The following is an 18,281-nucleotide window of genomic DNA, read 5'->3' on the forward strand; positions in this document are numbered from 1 at the left end:
GTTTGGCTGCAGGTATAGGACTACCTCATGACTCACAGAGCTAAAAGTAGACACATGTGGTAACAACTGCATAAAAGTAAAGCACCTGTGACTGACTGCACACAAAAAAAACTTCTATGAGCATTCTAAAGCCAAATTTAAACGCTTTAACTTTTATCTGCCAATATATTTTTATTGCTTATATCTGTTCTCAGTGGAGCATTTTTTTTAAACTGATCAGCTCGGATTGTTACCAGGCAACACATTTTGGTCGTCATCATAACGTCATCAGAACTAGTTTTATATTTCCACCTGTCACTACATATGAGCTACTTTCCCATCAGTTTGCCTAACCAGGTGTATGTGCGTGTGGGTTTTGTGGAGCAGCAGCAGTGTGCTACGTCTGCCCATGTTGCTGATTCGATAATGACATCCTCAATAAGGCTTGTAAGCCAAAAAACATCTGTCATCATTTGTATGCTGATTTCAGTCCAGCCTTTCAGGGGAACGACTTACATCTGTCAACCCCCGACAGACCATTTGTCTTGATTAGGTGTTGTTCATCTGAGAGTCTTAACTTAAAGCGTCAGGGGGCTTGTGGGTAGCCTCATTGAACTGATCAGCGTTATGGCTTGTGCTGAAAGATCTAAATATCTGCTACACTGATGTTTTAGGTGAACTGTTGGAAAGTAAATCTGTTATATTGCAATCACATCCTTAAAAGAGCAGTTGTTGTTGTTGCATGCAACACACAAAATGTTTTGATGTTTTCGTGCATATAAAGAGAGGTCAATAACAAGTAGAGAAAGGAAGGTAAGCAGGGATGTAGCAACTGATTTATTCCATCATAAAACAACCAGGAGCACAGGAAGAAGCAGGAATTTCTTGATAGCACAGACACAGACACACACACACACACACACACACACACACACACACACACACACACACACACACAGAGATGAATGTGTGCACCAGTGCATGCTTCACTCATCAGTGTTGATTAGGATAATGCATTTATTGCGTGAAATTAGGTTTGCTAGAAATTCTTAATGAAATGAGTCCTGGGATAGGAGAAAAGTAGACAGCTGAGGAAAACGGAAGTGAAGGGAGGAAGTAGACCCCCACCCACCACCACCACCACCAACTTGCAATCACAAACATATCAGCCCCAGGGGCCGATTGCATCGACAGGGTGATTAGTTAGTTACCTTAAATGACCTTAGTTAAGCCCTGTTGGTGCAATTGGCCCGCTGTTGTGTTTCTGCTCATTGATAATGTGAAACATGGGAAAGCTTTTAACTGCTCTTGAAATTTAATTTAGAAACATTTCAGCTTTGCAGTATAAAACGGATTGTTTGTCCGTGCTCGTGTTGCAGTTGTTGCTGCGTAAACAAAATAATCATGAACACATTTTCACACATTTTAAGAATGAAAGTTTGCAAAGATCTGCAGGTGCATACTTCAGTCTCTTAACACATGTTCAAAACTTGTCAACAAAACAGGCTCAGGGAGAAACCCGAAACAACTAGCAGTTATTGCCTCCTACAGCCCAACATTTTGAAACAGTACTTGGGCTAAGTGGGATTGTCGACTGGTAATGTATTCAGAAGATTGTTGTAAAGGGATTTCCACGTTTTAAAAAAATATATATTCTACAATTCACTTCAAAGCGACATACATCAGAGAGTGAGTACAACACTAATCCATTCATAAACTGTCACCAAAGCAGCGGGAGCAATGCAGGGTTAAGCGGGGATCGAACCCTCGACCTTCCAGTTGAGAGGCGACGACTCTACTAACTGAGCGACAGCTGCCTCTTTTTCTCATAGAGTATCATTGCCTGGTATTTTCTTTGAGCTCAAAATACACTTGTAGACCAGATATATTACTTTGCAGAAATTGTGCACGATCAATTGAAGAGAATTGTTTTGTTCCTTCATTACAGCTTTTGTACGGAGATTTGAAAGGAATATGCCAATGTGACAGATTGACTGACTGACTGACTGACTGACTTTATTGTCCCCAATAGTGTGTTCAGCTTCAGATTCAGATTTGTGCCAATGCAAGTCAGCAGATAAAACTGTTATTTTTCTGTGTCTGGAATTTTTCAGTTTGTCATGTGAAACAAAAGAAAAGCTGAAATATGGACCCTGCTTATCCACGTAATATGAGTGTTATTTTCATCGCTGGACGACAACCCTGTAGGAGTATGTAAAGCTCCTGTGAGGAGTTTTAGCTGCTTATGAAATAGACTGAAACGAATATACCTCTGTGTGGGAGTCAGACGAGGAGATTAACAGCAAGCCGCCTTTGTTTATAAGATACGTGAAATGTCTGATTGTTGAAAAGATTTGAGGATATGCTTTTTTGTCATGCTACAACGCTCCAATGTAACCTCTGCTGATAGGGACCATAACGCTGCAGCTGTTTCTATGCATGCATCTGCAATGTGCAACCCAACAAACGCCTTTTTTTCCATCAGAGGGAGAAAACAAGGACGAGCCAATGGCTGCATTTCATATGAAAAAACAACATCGTCTCTCCGCCTGTTGGACGTTGTTATTGCTCCGCCTTCATCTGTGGTGTCACAGGTGGGTGGGCTTTGTGATGGGAGAGAGCGATGGTGCATCTCCATCCAACAAATCATTCCTGCCCACAGAGCAACACTGCAGGAGCGAGGGGAGGTGCAGGGAGAGGGGAAAATGTTTATCCTGAGCTGCAAGATATCAACCAAATAGAAAGAGGTGTTTACCCCCGAGGGCAGTGATGACGATGATAATGTGTGTAAGAGTGTGTGTGTGTATGAAAAGGAATTGTTAGTGGGGATACATTTTTTGTGCACACTTTTTTTTTGTGCATTTTTGTATGTGTTTGTGTGAAAGTGGAAATGTGTGGCAATCAAACAGGTCCTGAGGCCAGGTAGATGAGTCATGAGGAGTACTTTTGGGAAAGTTAAAAGCACAGGCACAGAGCGAGGAAAAGCTAAAGGCATAGCTACTGTGGCTCTGTCTACAGTCCGTGTGCATAATACATGCAGACAAATAGACGTTTGAATCCCTTTCCGGTTGACCACGAAAACCTCTCACTTTGACCTCTGACATTTTCTTTTGTCTTCTTCAAAGTGTGCCATCCCTCTGAGCCGGGGTGTATTCTGGGAGACACACTGTATCTGCTCTTAAGGCACAGTAATGTTTTTCAACTCAGTTTGTCCTTATTGTAGCCAAAATGAGGGCATGTGGGCTAGCATTTATATTTTCTTGGTCAGTCTTAAGGTCATGTTTTATTTAGAGATGCACATATGTTTTGGTTGAACATTGGTATCCGCTGATTTCGGCCCTGTTGACAGTTATGGACCCATCAGCAAAAAATGTGGCATGCACTAACATCAGTAGCCGCTGCTTATCCGTTGTGTTATATCAATTTAATTCTGGAAGGCTATTATGACTAAGTGCTGATTCAGGGAGGAGGTTTTTTATTGAGCAGAAGAAGTCACCTGTTGGACAAACTTTGATCGGTTACATGGTGAAATGTGAGAAAAAGTGTTGTCATGGGGAAGTATTACACCGTTTCTGAGAAAGATCAGTGACATGCTGTTTGTAAGAATTACAAAGAAATAATGCAATTTTTTTTTTTTCAAATTAACTTTTGATTGAATTGTTATTTTCAACATCAGCTGTATTGGCTCTGATTGGTGCATTTCTACAGTAGTTCTGGTCAAGTTCAGAGAAAGTAATGGTTGATTGATAAGCCATTGTTATTGTAGCCAGCAGATATCTGAATGGGTCTTTGGATGGGTGACAACAAATTAGTGCACTTTAATGCTGGATATATTGCATTTTAAGAACACCAAATTTCACCTTGCCTATCCATTCTTTAGATATCAATAAAAGATCTGTTATTCACCCTAACACCAGCTGAATGTCAACTCCAACACTTTTTCCCTGATGGAGAAATGTTGTCAAGTTGTGGTCAGTGGGGTGGGGTGCTATCCTTTGTCACATTGGCAACAATATAGCCTCATGAAGCGGTGTTGCCATTGGTTCCATCCACATACTTTTATTGCGCATACACAGAATCCTCTGTCCTTGGCCTTTTTTTTTTTTTTAGGGCAGACCCACAACTGCCTAGGGATAGGATTTCCACTGCACTCGCTCGAGGATAATTGTTGTGCTCAGAGATCGATTCCTGAATTGTCAGAACAAGTTTGGTCCAGTTTCAAGCTGCAAATGTCAAAGAGGACTGCTTTGTTTTATAGCCTGTACCAGCTAACCATGCTGCCATCTAGTGTACGAGCTACACATGCAAAAAGTTGAATGATGAGATGTTGGTGTTCAAGGATTTATGGCTCTACCAGACAGATGTGTGTGTGTGTTAATGATTGCCTCTGTGTGCGGCAGAGGTTCGTGTACGCATCAATTGGGATCTGAAGGCGTATAATGCATGACTTCTCTCTCCCATCCCCAATTTATTATCAGTTTAACCGACATGTTTTCGAGGGAGAGCTCAGTAACAACATGAACATCCTTAAGGAAACACTGTGGGGAGTTCCAGCCGCCACAGACAGATGGTGCGATGTGACACAGAGGTAATCAGATTGCTGCCCCCAGCGTGTCAGGCTTGTCAAAACCGGCGTGGAGAGACGCATGGCACTGACAGTGTGTGGTCGGCTGTGGAGTTGCGTCTATCTTTTTGCTCCATATTTGTCAGCGAATGTGGCATTGATGGTGAGAGATCAAACAGGAGTAGGAGGAGGGGGGGTGAAGGCAGTGAAAGAGGTAAAATAAAAAAGAGTGGAGAAAAAGGAGGGATTTTTTTGGGGAGGGGGGTGTAGATGATGTTTTGGAGTAGTCACTGTTCCACAGCTGTGACAGGAAACTTCTCTTTTCCTAACACCTGAGAGAGAATGATAGTGTTAATCAGGGAAGCCTTTGTGCCTTTCTGACGGTCCTACTCAGCTGAGCAGGTAACGGCTGATGAGCCTCCCAGCTCCACCAGCATGCCAACTCCAAGCACCTGAAAGAGTAACCCTGCATTCATGGGGTGTCGGAAGCAGACAGAAAAACGTATAAAATGTATAAGAACACCTGCTCAAGTTGGAACATCAACTCGGAAACTCGGGACAGAATTAGGTGCCCAAGTTGTCGACTTGACGTCATCTCGTGGATGTTTGAAGATGTTTTGTTAATGTGAAGATACTTTTTATTAAGTCACGTAGTGCACACCAGCTTTTTACTCAAATATAACTTGTAACAGTGACGTTCCACACATCGTCTTCGTAGCACCCATGCTGTTTGTTTGTTTGTTGTTATTAAATGTCGACTTTCCGACTTGAAAGCACGTGAACACACTGAAGTCAGGACAACGTCTTCCCAACTCAGAAACTGAGACCAGCAGAGGAGCACATGAGTGCAGCATAAGACTGAGTACTGAGAGAGAAGCAAGCATGCAGACAGGCAGAGTGGGAGCAGAGAGGGAGGGAGGGGTCGTCACAGCATGTGTTTGCATTTGGGTCGCCGTGTTTTTACACGTGCAGTCGTGCAGGCTCTCTCTAATTCATTCACACCTAGAACTGAATGTACGTTTTTGTGGAGCAGAATTTAGTTTGATCAAATGAGTAATGGAGTGGTTGTGTTATGGCTTCCCACCAAGGATTTCATTATTTATGAATTAAACTAAAAGCCTGTCCTCCATTTGCGTGATTAAAGGACAAAAGTCACATTTGGGGATTTAGTGGAGGAGAAGAAAGGCGAGGAAGATGGAAGAGGCAGAGGAAAGAGCAGCGTGTTTCTTAGAGGTTCAAAAAACAATGTGCTCTTATCTTTATAATGTCACCTTCAGTTTTGTATTGGACGACACTCCAGGCCCTGTGCCCCTGCTACTGTCTGTTTGAAACCTAGCATTAACACACACAAACACACACACACACACACACACACACACACACACACACACACACACACACACACACACACACACACACACACACACACACACCAAACATACTCGCATGCACAATCAAACACAGTCAGAACATTATCTGTATTTAAAATGACTTGTTTGTTGCATGTTTGCTCTTGGCTGCAATCACAGATTAATTTTGCTCAGAGAGTAAATGTGTCTTTTCTGTAAACTCACCACTTGAGTTTATAATCCTGTAAACAGATGGTGCGGAACAAAAAAAGAAAAGATATGATGCAAAAATGGAGGAAAACAAGGGACTTTTATACAGCCTTTTCAAAGCATTTTCATTCTTAAAAGCACTGGCTTAGATATAGATTGAACAGGGACGACTAAGCAAAGAGTAACAAGTTGCAACCTGTTGATTTGTTCAGTTTCAGAGTAAATGTCTCCAATGATGTGTCGGATTAAATGTAGATGAAAATAAAGATTTCATGGTGCTTGTCTAGATACAAAAATGTTTTGGTAGATATTTTCTGATGTTGAAATTCATCGTTTATTGAAAAGAAAAAGTGAAAACATTTCATGACCCTTTTTTGAAAGTTAACTTTATTTTCCATTTGTACACTTTATTGAGAGCATTGAATGGAGGCAGGCAGGGAACATGTGGAATGAAAAGGGGAATGACACCTGACAAAGGGTTTGCAGCCAGGCATGCTGCCATTCAGGGAATCAAATTAGCGCCTGCCACCTGCCAGACACAGGGGCAAGATTTCAGGCCACCTGCCACAACTGCATACAGGTTTTCATCATATTTATAGATGTGGTTTAATGTTTAATTGACACACAGTTTGGTTGAGTGTTATCTGGGAAATCTGTATAAAATAGTGTTATTAACTCAGTGTTTATTCTTTTAAATCATTTTACATAGATCTTAGAAGATGCAGACTTAAACACATCGTCCAGTGGAAATGTTCAGTGACCTGCCAACGTGTTATGTAAGCAAAAAAAACAACTATTTTCAGACCTGTTTGACATGAATACATGGCAAGAGCTTTAACCACATGCCTCCAGACGTCATCACAGCACAAGACCTGAACACAATCCCCCCAGATATATAGTGCTGGATGTTGATGAATGATATATCTGCAGTTGTTTTGGGTGTTGGGGGTAGCTAGCTATTAGAGGTTTACAGGCTGTGTGGCTTTACAGCAGCTCCATAGCACGGCTCATTACCCAGCTAATGAGAGGAGAGGGCGACCCCGCTGACTCGCTCTCAGCTCTTCCACCCCTGGGTGTTACAGCTCGACTGGCCCCGAGGCCTGGGGAACCCAACCAAGACCGAGGGAATGTAGAGTGTATAAGTGGCAGGGACCACACATGCTTATACTTTTAATATTTTAAAGCTGTTTTGTGCCTTCGATATAGCAAACTAACTTACTGAATGATTGATTACACATAAAGTCAGGCTGGGCAGTCTGTGATCACACATGTACATGCTCGCACACATCCACAGCTGTTTTCTGGTGATGTTGGTGAATGGCAGGCTCTGATGTCTGAATGGTAAAATGCAGAAGATCGTACATACCCTCCTGCAGACACTCTGGGAGTGTGTGTGGGCAGCAGTTGTGTGGGCGGCTGCTCATCAGTTCCTCGTTGTTCTGGTGGCTACTAACACAGATATTCATTCTTTCTCTTTTCAAGCCTCTGAGGCACTTTTACTGGTCTGATCGGAGAGTTGAGAGGAATTAGACATATAACGAGTATTTATTGGCATACTGAGTCAACAACTACTGCTTGTAGTTTATGCTAAAAGGCACAGATGAGAATTTTTCAGAGAGGTCAAAGATTTTGACTTTTTCTTTTTGTACAGACATAGCTGTGATTTGGTTGTGTTTTTCTCCCTGTTGTTAAAAAGCTATGAGGTCATTTTGAACTTGTTGCTGCCTCAAATTCGGATAAAGGGGTGTGTTTGCCTACTTGCAGGTCAGCTTGAAGCATAGCATGTTTGGGTCATATTACAGTGTTTCCCCTACCATTATATTGGGTATAATGGTAGGGGAATCTTTTTGAAAGATTTATTTTTGGGCTTTTTGTGCCTTTATTGTAAGGATAGGATAGTGGATAGAGTCGGAAATCAGGGAAAGAAGTCATTTAAGGATACCTTTCCGAGAGAAAAGGACAGCTGTCATTAAAAGTAACACCAAGATTCCTTCAAGTGTTTGTGTCGTTGTGTCGCCGTGTCGGCATGTCGGCTTGTCCCCACCCCCCCAACGCTGTAACCTAGGGGAAACACTGTATTAGTATTATTATCTTCTGAGAAAGCCTAAAATGCGGCTAAGGTATTGGCAGACGTGCCAGTCGATGTTAATTTTTCAAAAAAAGTAGCTTACAATGCGGTAATATGTATCATAAATGCCAATAGCAAATACTGCTTAAGAGCTGCAAAGAAGAACGGATTTTGGGTTGATTAGCTTGTCACCATTGTCGACTCCAACAGTGAAATGCTAGCACAGAGTGTACAGCTGTAGAGATGTTCCTCGCGACTTAGTCCTCGATCCTTGATTAATTCCTTAATAAAGTTAATAGAACACTCATTAAACAGTCAAACTGAGCACAATTTATTTAACATTGTTAAACACAGGATCACAGCGTCTGCAGGTAAACGGTGTCAGATTGGTTTGCAGAGTGCTGCTAACGTTAGCAGTGCTAGCACCGCCAACCCTCGGCCCTTCCTGCTGGTTGACGTCCACATGCCTCTGGTGGTTACGTCTTGCTCCGGCCGATATGTCAGTTTCAAATGACAAATACAATTGAATCTTCATTTTCTAGATCAAAACACTCTGCACTAAGAGATGCTATACGTCCACTGTGCTGGTCGACATCCGGGTAGTAGAGTACTAATGCAGTGTGGCAAAAGCCGTTGAGCGGAGGGACACAACCGCTAGGACTTCAGTTAAGAGCCGAACTGCCGCTAACGTTAGCTCAGCTTGCTTCTAGCTGCTCAGCTTCTCTTAAGAAGAGTCTTGTCTGGTCCTGCAGCTGTGTATTAAAGCTGCTTCAGTATGACAGCCTGAATGTCTTCTATGGTACCAACCTTGTCATATGAAGGCATTAAAAGTAAATGCACTAGTAAGTACTGCCATTATTCAGGAGTTTTTTTTCCATTCAAAAAAGTCTTTCGCACTTTTTTTTAAATGCCATCATCCCTGCTGGTTTTCATTCCACATGGTATTAGACTCTTCAGCAGCTCTGAGACCATTTTAATGCTGACCACTTTATCTCCTCCCTATGCACCCCACTGAATTATGGCTATGACTGAACTTGCTCTAATGCTGCTGATGGCCAGCATTCTTTTTTTTATTTTTTATTTTTTATTCTTCTCTCCTTCAGCGTTGGTCAGGTAAGCTGCAGAAATCCCAGACGGAAAGCTCCCCAGCTCAGCCGAGCCTGAAATTGGCTTGAATGGAGGGGGAAGCAGCGGCAGGTCACCTGAATGGGTCTCCAGGCAAAAAACATTAGTCTCGGCTCTATTGTTACACCAGCATACACTAAATCTCCTTTGTGGCAAGCCACACACTGCTTTTGATTTATAACCCATTGACTTTGACAAAAAAGAGAAACACCAGAGACATATTCATACAGTAGGTGAAATGTACAGATGAGTCCCATGCACAAACACACACTAAGTAATAGATCATACCCGCTGACCCCCCGTGTTTTTGGGAAACGCAGCACCATTAGCTATTTAGCTAATGGTGCTGTCTTTGGGTTCAACTAGCAGCAGTGTCAAATATAATCTCAAAACTCTGTTTAAGCGTCCACACACTTCTCACTTCTAATAGGAAGAAAGAATCTCCTCAGTCTAAAAGTTCCGGGTACTTTTGTTGGAAACGCAGCTACAGGCCGCAAAGGGCACGCTCCATAGTAAGTCTCAAATGTGTAACTGCATATTAAATGATGTCCTTGTGTATTTGTTAGAGACAGTCTTTCCTCTTGTATGATACAGTAACACGTAAAACCAATAATCTGTAGAAAATCGATCTCGCTCGTGGGCTCTTCTCCTGAGCTCTTGCACGTCTTATCGATCTCATGTATTGACCAGATGGGAAGGTCCAGGACCATAGTGATTTATGGCAGTTTACTTGTGAACCCACTCAAATCTTTCACAGATAAGCCTTACACGGTGTCAGTGGTAAGGACACTTTTATTTTACTTTTTACATTATTAGCCTCCTGGACATCCTCTGCTGATTTGTAAAGCATCATATCACTTCTTCAAATGAAAAACATCTTATTGGTTCATGGAGGAGTGGATTCTGATTTGCTTTCCTGGGGTAAATTGGAATTAAATTCAGTGCCTTCTCATTTATTTTCACAGTAGGTGGGTTCCCAGATGCAGCATATAAATAAATAAACACATAAATTGAAGCACATGAAGAAGTGTGCATCACTCACACATAGTAATCTTTTAATGCGAAAAATATTTAAAGCATTTTTTTTTTTTTTTTTTTATATCAAAGTGTGCTCCTGTCAGTGCAGCTTTCTTTTCTTTTTTTTCCTGGGAAGTAGAAAGGAAGGAGATCAGAGAGGGAAGGAGGCAATGAACAGAATCTAACGTTAAAACCAAGGAAGAGCGACCGTGCAGTGTTGTATAAAAGATGCGGATTGATGCTCTCTTTGACAGGAGTGAGCAGACTCTTTTTTTTCAACGGTAGAAAAAAGTTAAGAACAATGGATAGCACAGAAAGTTTTGCTTTAACAAGACACTGCTGCAGATAAGGGCCTGAAGCCTCGGATAAACTGTACATCTCGCTGAGTTGGCCCAATTGATTAGGACCTTTGGGAACAGTATGGCCCATATTAATTCTACACTGTGTGTGTGCGCGTGTGTTTTTGTGTGTACGTGTTTGTTGTGCATGCTCGTTTGTAGACATTTTGTTTGCGTGTGTTTTGCTTGCTGGGAATTTCAGCAACCAAATGTAAAGTTACTATATAAGATGACTGCAGCACTTTCTACAAGTTTCACACAGAGAGCTGCAGCACTAAAGGAGCTGAACACATTTTCATTTTCATTTTGATGTGGGAATAGTCTTAAGACAGTGATTCGTTTAATCCACTATCCACTCGTGTGGTTGTTTTTATGCCTCGAAACATGTTGTCTCCTGCTTATTTTTCCATGTGGGTTCCTCTTTCTCTCTTTTTCGTGTTTTAGTTTTCATGCTCTGTTTCCATCCATCTCTTCATCTCTCCATCCCGTGTCTATCTTGGGATTCAGAATATAGACAGAAAGCCTAGGCAAGCAAATACTGATGCATAATTCTGTCTTCACAGCATGCCACTCACCACTCATCCCACTCAGGGTAAAATAGACGCTCCTATATTTCAGTCTTTTTTGGAAAAAAAATAAAATAGATGGGCAGATTTCCATCCCCTCCTTTGTCAGGTTTCTCCTTCCACTGGCTGTTACCTCCTCAATATGAGGGGCCGTTCCAGTCATTCGAGGACTTGCAGTCAGACGAACGCTGACAGAAATTCCATTGCACATGGAAAGTGTTTGCATTGCAAGACAGAGAGACGTTCAAAAACGCGTGACTGACGGAGAAAAATTCAGCCAGCCCAGTCAATATGTCTCACAGCGGTTCCCTGCTCTGCATGATAAGCTGCCACTCACCATCGCTCCCTAATCTGTAATGCATCAAGGGTTATCTCCAGGCACCCAGACAGAGAATACCTGCAAGGGAATTTCACCCAGCCTCCCCATATGTAATTAAATGGAAATAATTGTTTCCATTTCCCTTTGTCATCTTTTTTGTTTCACCAGACTGCACATGTGCAGGCTGTTCTGTCTCGACCCTTTATTTGACGTTTTGTCCATTAACCACTCCAAAGTAATCTTTTCTTTTTCTTTTGTTGCCTTCTCCATTCTTTTCTGAAAAGTAAGTGGGATCTCATGCTAAACGTGGTTGTCTGTGCACTGTGTGGTGTGATTGTGTGCTGGTGTAGGTAAGTGTTCTGCTGCCATCATCAGGCAGAAACATTAAGCTGCACTCATCAAACCCTGATAAAACCTTTCTCTTGCAAAAATCAGGCTAAAGCTCAGCCTTCCTCTCCTGAAATACCATGGGTAACTTCATACATTTCTGTACAGTAACTGCTTCCTTCTTTCCCTTTAATATCTCATTTTAATCCCTCTCTTCTACATTTTCATCCAGTGGCTGACTCCCCCTTGCATCTTATCGTACTCTCTGTCCTCTGCCTAAACTGGCTCTTTTTCTCACTTCTTCTAGCTCAAGCAAAGTGAAGCCAACGCTGACACCAAAGAAAAGCTCCCTCTGAGACTCCGGATCTTTGAGAAGTTTCCCAACAGGCCTCAGATGGTGAAGATCTCCAAGCTCCCTTCTGATTTCACTGTTCCCAGAATCAGGTACACAGTCAAGTTATACAGCATCTTAATCAACCTAAATGTGTGTTTTGATGCTAAAGGTTGTTAAAGCCCTGCTGTATAACCATTCTTATTTTATTTGCGCTCATATGCATGCTCTTCTTGTCTTTATACCGCTGCACCACTTGAATTTCCTCACTGGGGATCAATAATGGATAATATTTTCTTATCTATTTAGAACGTTTTTTGGTCAAAGTCATCTTTATAATCATGCTTTGTCATTTCTACTGGACATACAGACAAATCAACAAATTGTTTCTTTTCGACCCATGGTGCAGAGAATGTTATAATACAAAAATACAAAGATTGCATTATGTCACAATGAAACACATCAATGGCTCTACATTATCATGAAGCCTGCTTAGGTTACAAGACAGATCGACTCAAAAAATAAAATAATAAAAGGCAAGGGCAGTTGAGTCCGCATCCGCACATCGGAGAACAAGTTTACTGATTTTGTGGCTTATTTTGAGTCATTTAAGTCAGATGAAGTCATAACACTCTGGGATGTCTCGATAACTGAAGGCTGGTGCTTGTGCTCGTGCATGAACTGTACCATGCGGGAGCACACCTCTTCCAAGTGTACCAGGGCCAAGAAAGTGTAACAACATGGAGACCAACAGGCACTATGGTTGCAAAACCTGTATGCATTTTTCGGCATTAACTCCATATGTCTTTAGGGAAAGTACCAGGAGAGGACATTTGATACCTGCTTGTGGTAGACCCAAATGTACTCAGCCAGAAAAACAGTTAGTCTGCAACACATTCTATTGTATCTTGTGCAGTTTTCAGCAGGAGAACCTAACTGTGTCCAACAAAGTAGACATAATCAGTTTAATCATTTAGTTGCTGATTAGTGCACAGAGAAGTACTTCACTCCCCCAGAATGCCCCCCTCCCCTGCAGCCCATCTGCCGGGCCACTGCAGCAAAGAGCCTCCCCTGACATAATCTGCAGCAAGAATATGCACCATGATGGTTTGGCTATATTATAGCCTTGTTAACACTTTGAATACCTTTAAACACATAGATTATTACAGTAGGAAAGCATGCATCACAATTCAATGTTTTATGTGTATATTCTTTTGTTGTGCACTCCAGGGAGAGTTTTATGAAGCAGTTCATTGATCGACAGCAGCAGGACACCAGCTGTTTGTTCCGACGTCTCCCCTCCGCCTCATCCTCCTCCTGTGACCACTCCAAACGCTCCGCCATCGAAGACAACAAGTACATTGACCAAAAGGTACTTTCACATGATTGTTCTCTCTTACTCACACCTGCTCTGTCTCTTCTACACAATAGAGGATAAAAAGGTAATAACTTTTCTTATTGCTGTAGACACAGGAGATAGATCACAGCAATAAGAATTACAGCAGCAGTGTTTTTGATCTTCATTGAACAAACTGCCAAGAAATGGACTCTCACTGTTCGCTCTCTCAGCTTCGCAGGTCAATTTTTAGTATCCGAGCTCGAAACCTGCTGGAAAAAGAAACTACTATCAATAAAATCCTGCGGTAAGAACACAGCTACACCTCCTAAGTAAGCTTTGCTTTTGTGAAATGTAGGTACAACTGAGATTATTTAGGTCGCATTTAAGGGTTCTTTCATAAACATTTCAATTTGGGGCGCCGATGGCCTAACAGTCAGGTCAAGGCCTCATGTACGCTGGCTATCCTCCGAGAGGGCGGCCTGGATTCAAATCCGACCTGCAGCTTCTTTCCTGCATGTCATTGCCCACTCTCTCTCCCCTGGTTTCTTATTCTATCTACTGTCCTGTCAAATAAAGGCACAAGAGCCCAAACATATCCTGTATATGCGTCCATTTTGGCGCCCCCTGTGGACAAAGTGGTGTGTCTTAACTCTTTGCTGAACTTGTCCTTTACATGTTTAGGTAGTAAAAATCCTATCCTGCTTTTTTTTATCGGTCAATCGTTCAACTAATTGTAAATATTTGATTTGGAAAATGTAACGAAGAAAAAAGTATTTTTCATCTGTTTTGTTAACGGTCTTGTATGACACCTACCCCATAGAAGCAGCTATGAACATTCAAACATCACCATATATAAATGGTCCATCTTATCGCTTATGGTCCTGTTTGCTTTTGTAGGTCATAGAGAGGCATCACTATTCATTTCAATCTGTTTGATTACCAGGTAAAAACTCCTCACAGCAGCTTTAAACAATGGCAGATTGTGCTCAAGAATCGAAAAGACTTAGCCCAATTTTAACCCACATGTGAGGACACGTGTAGCCTGCAACTTTAAACAGCTCCACATTTATGACTCTCAGTTGTTTGTGTTATTTTATTATTAATCAGGACATCATAAGATTTGGGCTTGACACCATCCTCAGAGATCTCAGCTCGATGTGTTTAATATGTATCATCCACAGTCATGGAACACATGCCAGCCTTTGTGTGGGTGAAAGTAATAACGTGTGTGCATATTAGATGTAGCGCTCCTGCTACAGCACTCTGATATTGTTAATTTCTCTCTCTCTCTCTCTCTCTCTCTCTCTCTCTCTCTCTCTCTCTCTCATGCACACACATATTAAGACACACACAGACCCACTTCAGACTCATTTACTGTCATGTGGAGGTAAATGGACAATTCACTGTTTAGCACGGCAGAGCTGGCACTAAGTGTAGATTATCTCGCCGGCACCATGTCCAATCTATCCTCCCCACCCCACCCTCCCTTATTCAGTCAGTCTGAAGGATAGACAGCATATCAGCAGTCATAACACGTTCTGTCTGGCTTGTCGTCTTACACACAAACACACAATTAGGCTCTCACAATCGTACCAACACACACACACACACACACACACACACACACACACACACACACAAACAATGCAGCATACGCAGGCACTCATGCATGCTTACTGCCAATAAACAAGTAATCACTCTGAGTCTCTCTAATGATTAAGGTACACATGCTGCTTGTGCCCACAGTGTCATTAGCTCTGTTCTGGTACATGACTCTGCTGTTAGCCAGGACAGGCAGGGATGCCCACACACACACACACACACACACACACACACTGACTAATGGAATGATTGGATCCTGACAGCCTGGGCCGCGTCTCATATGGGCCAAGAATGAGGAAAGCCAAATATAGCCTTTTATTCAGAAACATGGACCAGATCCAGCTGTGTTCTGATCACACACACTCATATTTTTCAGTGTATTGATCACAAGGAGAGAAAAATAAATTATGTCTGTGTTTGTGTTTTTTCCAGTGCTTGTACCAGACAGCGTATGTTAAGTGGATCCTTTGAAGGCCAGCCTGCCAAAGAACGCTCCATACTCAGCGTCCAGCATCACATTCGGCAGGAGCGCAGGTTTGACAACATGCACGCACAGATACAGATGTAGACTAGTACCTGAACGTTAGAGATGCACTGATACCCATTTTTTAAGTCGACTACTGTAACTGTTTTTTTCCGTTATTTCCTCATAACCCTTCCTGTGTTTTTCTAATGCTCATTGGATTGGATGTTTTTAAATTGATTTTAATAGTCTCTCCTCTTGAAACAAATCTGTGTGTCCAGCTAGGGACTTCTTCTGTCCAATAATAAAACCTCTTCTCTGAATCAGCACTTAGTTATACTAGCTTGTTTGCATGAAATTGGTGAGACCCAACAGATACACATCGGCCACTCACATCGGTGCATGCCACATTACGATGTCTGTCATCAAACCAATACTGGCTCATACTGATGTTCCATCGATACATCTCTACTGAAAAGAAGTACCCATGATCCTCTCTGTGTGTCTGCAGGTCTCTGAGACACGGCTCAACCAGTCAGAGGATCAGCCGAGGGAAGTCGCTGGAGACGCTCACCCAGGATGTAAGAAAAAATACACACAATATTCATATACTGGGAATAACTGTTTGAACTCCTCAAGCGAGGTAAAAGTTGTTTTAGCATTTCACTGTTATTGCAAAGGATAAAATAGTTTTGAGATTTTATTTTGTTTTTATCTTTACGTCATTTTCACCTTTTGTCTTAGTTTTGTTTCGCTGGTATATTTAACCAGAGAAGAATGTACAAAGACAAAAAATAAAAACATCATCTTTATAGATTTTACCTTTTTGTTACTTTGGGGACTGTTTCAATTATTTATATTATTTATTATTTTAGTTATTTTGTATTTGTAAAGCCTCATTTTATGTTTTTTTTTCTGTGAACAGGAGATTTTTTTGACTTATTTTTCATTATTTCATTGCTTTTCATTAACACTAACAACCTTGTTCCAAAGATTATCTAGGACATACAAACATATAAATGAACCATAAAACAGATCCTTTATTACCTTCATTGTCTTGTTTCTAGCATTCAAGTACCGTACGCTATCGTAACGCACAGAGAGAGGACAGCGAGATCAAGATGATCCAAGAAAAGAAAGAACAAGCAGAGATGAAAAGGTAACAACACACACATACGCTTAAAATCAGCTTGGATGTAAGTTTTGAAAAAGGATAAGCAACATTTAGACCTTGCTGTTTTATTGATATTTGTTGTTTTTCTTTGTCTCCCTGATCAGAAAAGTCCAGGAGGAGGAACTGAGAGAAAACCATCCATACTTTGATAAGCCTCTTTTCATCGTGGGCCGGGAGCACCGCTTCAGGAACTTCTGCCGGATGATTGTTCGAGCTCGCTTCAACGCGTGAGGAGACTCTTAGTAGTCTGCATATTGTCTGAATATGTTTTATAGTCTCTCCTGACTCTCAATAGCCACAAATGGGGCTTCAGCACTGAATATCTGTTTAATGTAACCATCAAAGGTATTTACATATAAACACCTGGCTCTGATTTCTTGATGCCAATGTCATGCTGATTTTACAAAATGTTACAATTCATTTTATTCGTATGAATTCAACTCTAGATCCAAAACGGACCCCATAACAGGAGCGGTGAAGAACACCAAGTACCACCAGCTGTAGTAAGTGTGATGAATTATTGATCCCTTCACTGCTTATTGATCTGTTGGTTCTACATGAGTGAAGTCCTCATTAAGTCTCTAGCCAAATGATGTGCCTGTTGTGCTTCTCCAAAGACACTGTGGTGAGGATTTAAAAAAAAAACGTGTGAAAGTGAAGAGCTGTGAAATAGATTTCAGCCATTATGCAACCCTGATTGTAATTCAGCCGAGCACAGAGGCTGATTATTAAAGTGAGAGCAAGTCCTTTTGTATCAGATAGTGCTAGAGCCGGGGGATCTTTTTTTTTTTTTTTTTTTTTTACTGACTACCTGCTGTAGAAAAGATTGGTCTGCGCACACACACACACAGATTAATTCACTCTCACTTTTTGATAGCTCTCCTCACATATCCTCCTCCGTCTTTGTCTGGCTCCTCTTCTTACTCTTGAATTATCCTTGAGTATACGCCGGTTTGCATACTGAATCTCTTTTTTTGACCTACTTAGTTCTAATTTGTTTTTTTTTTTCTATGTATTTTCTAAAAAAAAACAATATTCATGTGTGTCCCTGCAGCGATCTTTTGGGCCTCGTCACTTATCTGGATTGGGTCATGATCGTTGTAACCATCTGCTCCTGCATCTCCATGATGTTTGAATCACCCTTCACCAGGGTCATGCATGTCCCCACGCTGCAGGTATTAAAAAACAGTTTCACGCTGAATAGAACGAGAGAGCAGATGCATAATAGCGAGACAGATGTTGTTAACGCCTGTGTCCTCTGTTTCAGATCGGGGAGTATGTGTTTGTGATCTTCATGAGCATCGAGCTCAACCTGAAGATCATGGCCGACGGTCTCTTCTTCACCCCCACAGCTGTCATCAGAGACTTTGGAGGAGTCATGGACATCTTCATCTATCTTGTAAGGAATCTCGGCCCTAAACAAAAACTTCTGCATTTCGGCGTATTGAGAGATTATACTGGATGAATGAGTGGATAAGGTCCCTGATAGTAAACCAGTCACATAGCATTC

The 18,281-nt window shown here is 41.6% G+C and overlaps 1 protein-coding gene across 2 annotated transcripts in view; it reads left to right on the plus strand.

Moving 5' to 3' along the window:
- The window catches only part of nalcn (sodium leak channel, non-selective), a 77,791-nt gene that overhangs the window by 46,677 nt on the left and 12,833 nt on the right, over positions 1-18,281 (plus strand). For both annotated transcript variants that reach the window (XM_061053178.1, XM_061053177.1), the window contains 10 exons: positions 12,170-12,306; positions 13,424-13,565; positions 13,763-13,836; positions 15,567-15,668; positions 16,109-16,178; positions 16,665-16,756; positions 16,876-16,998; positions 17,218-17,274; positions 17,826-17,946; positions 18,039-18,170. In XM_061053178.1, coding sequence (XP_060909161.1) covers positions 12,170-12,306; positions 13,424-13,565; positions 13,763-13,836; positions 15,567-15,668; positions 16,109-16,178; positions 16,665-16,756; positions 16,876-16,998; positions 17,218-17,274; positions 17,826-17,946; positions 18,039-18,170 — 1,050 coding nt within the window. The remainder of the gene's footprint in view (positions 1-12,169; positions 12,307-13,423; positions 13,566-13,762; positions 13,837-15,566; positions 15,669-16,108; positions 16,179-16,664; positions 16,757-16,875; positions 16,999-17,217; positions 17,275-17,825; positions 17,947-18,038; positions 18,171-18,281) is intronic.

This window comes from Labrus mixtus, chromosome 13, assembly GCF_963584025.1.
Source record: "Labrus mixtus chromosome 13, fLabMix1.1, whole genome shotgun sequence".
In the NCBI taxonomy this organism is placed as follows: Eukaryota; Metazoa; Chordata; class Actinopteri; order Labriformes; family Labridae; genus Labrus; species Labrus mixtus.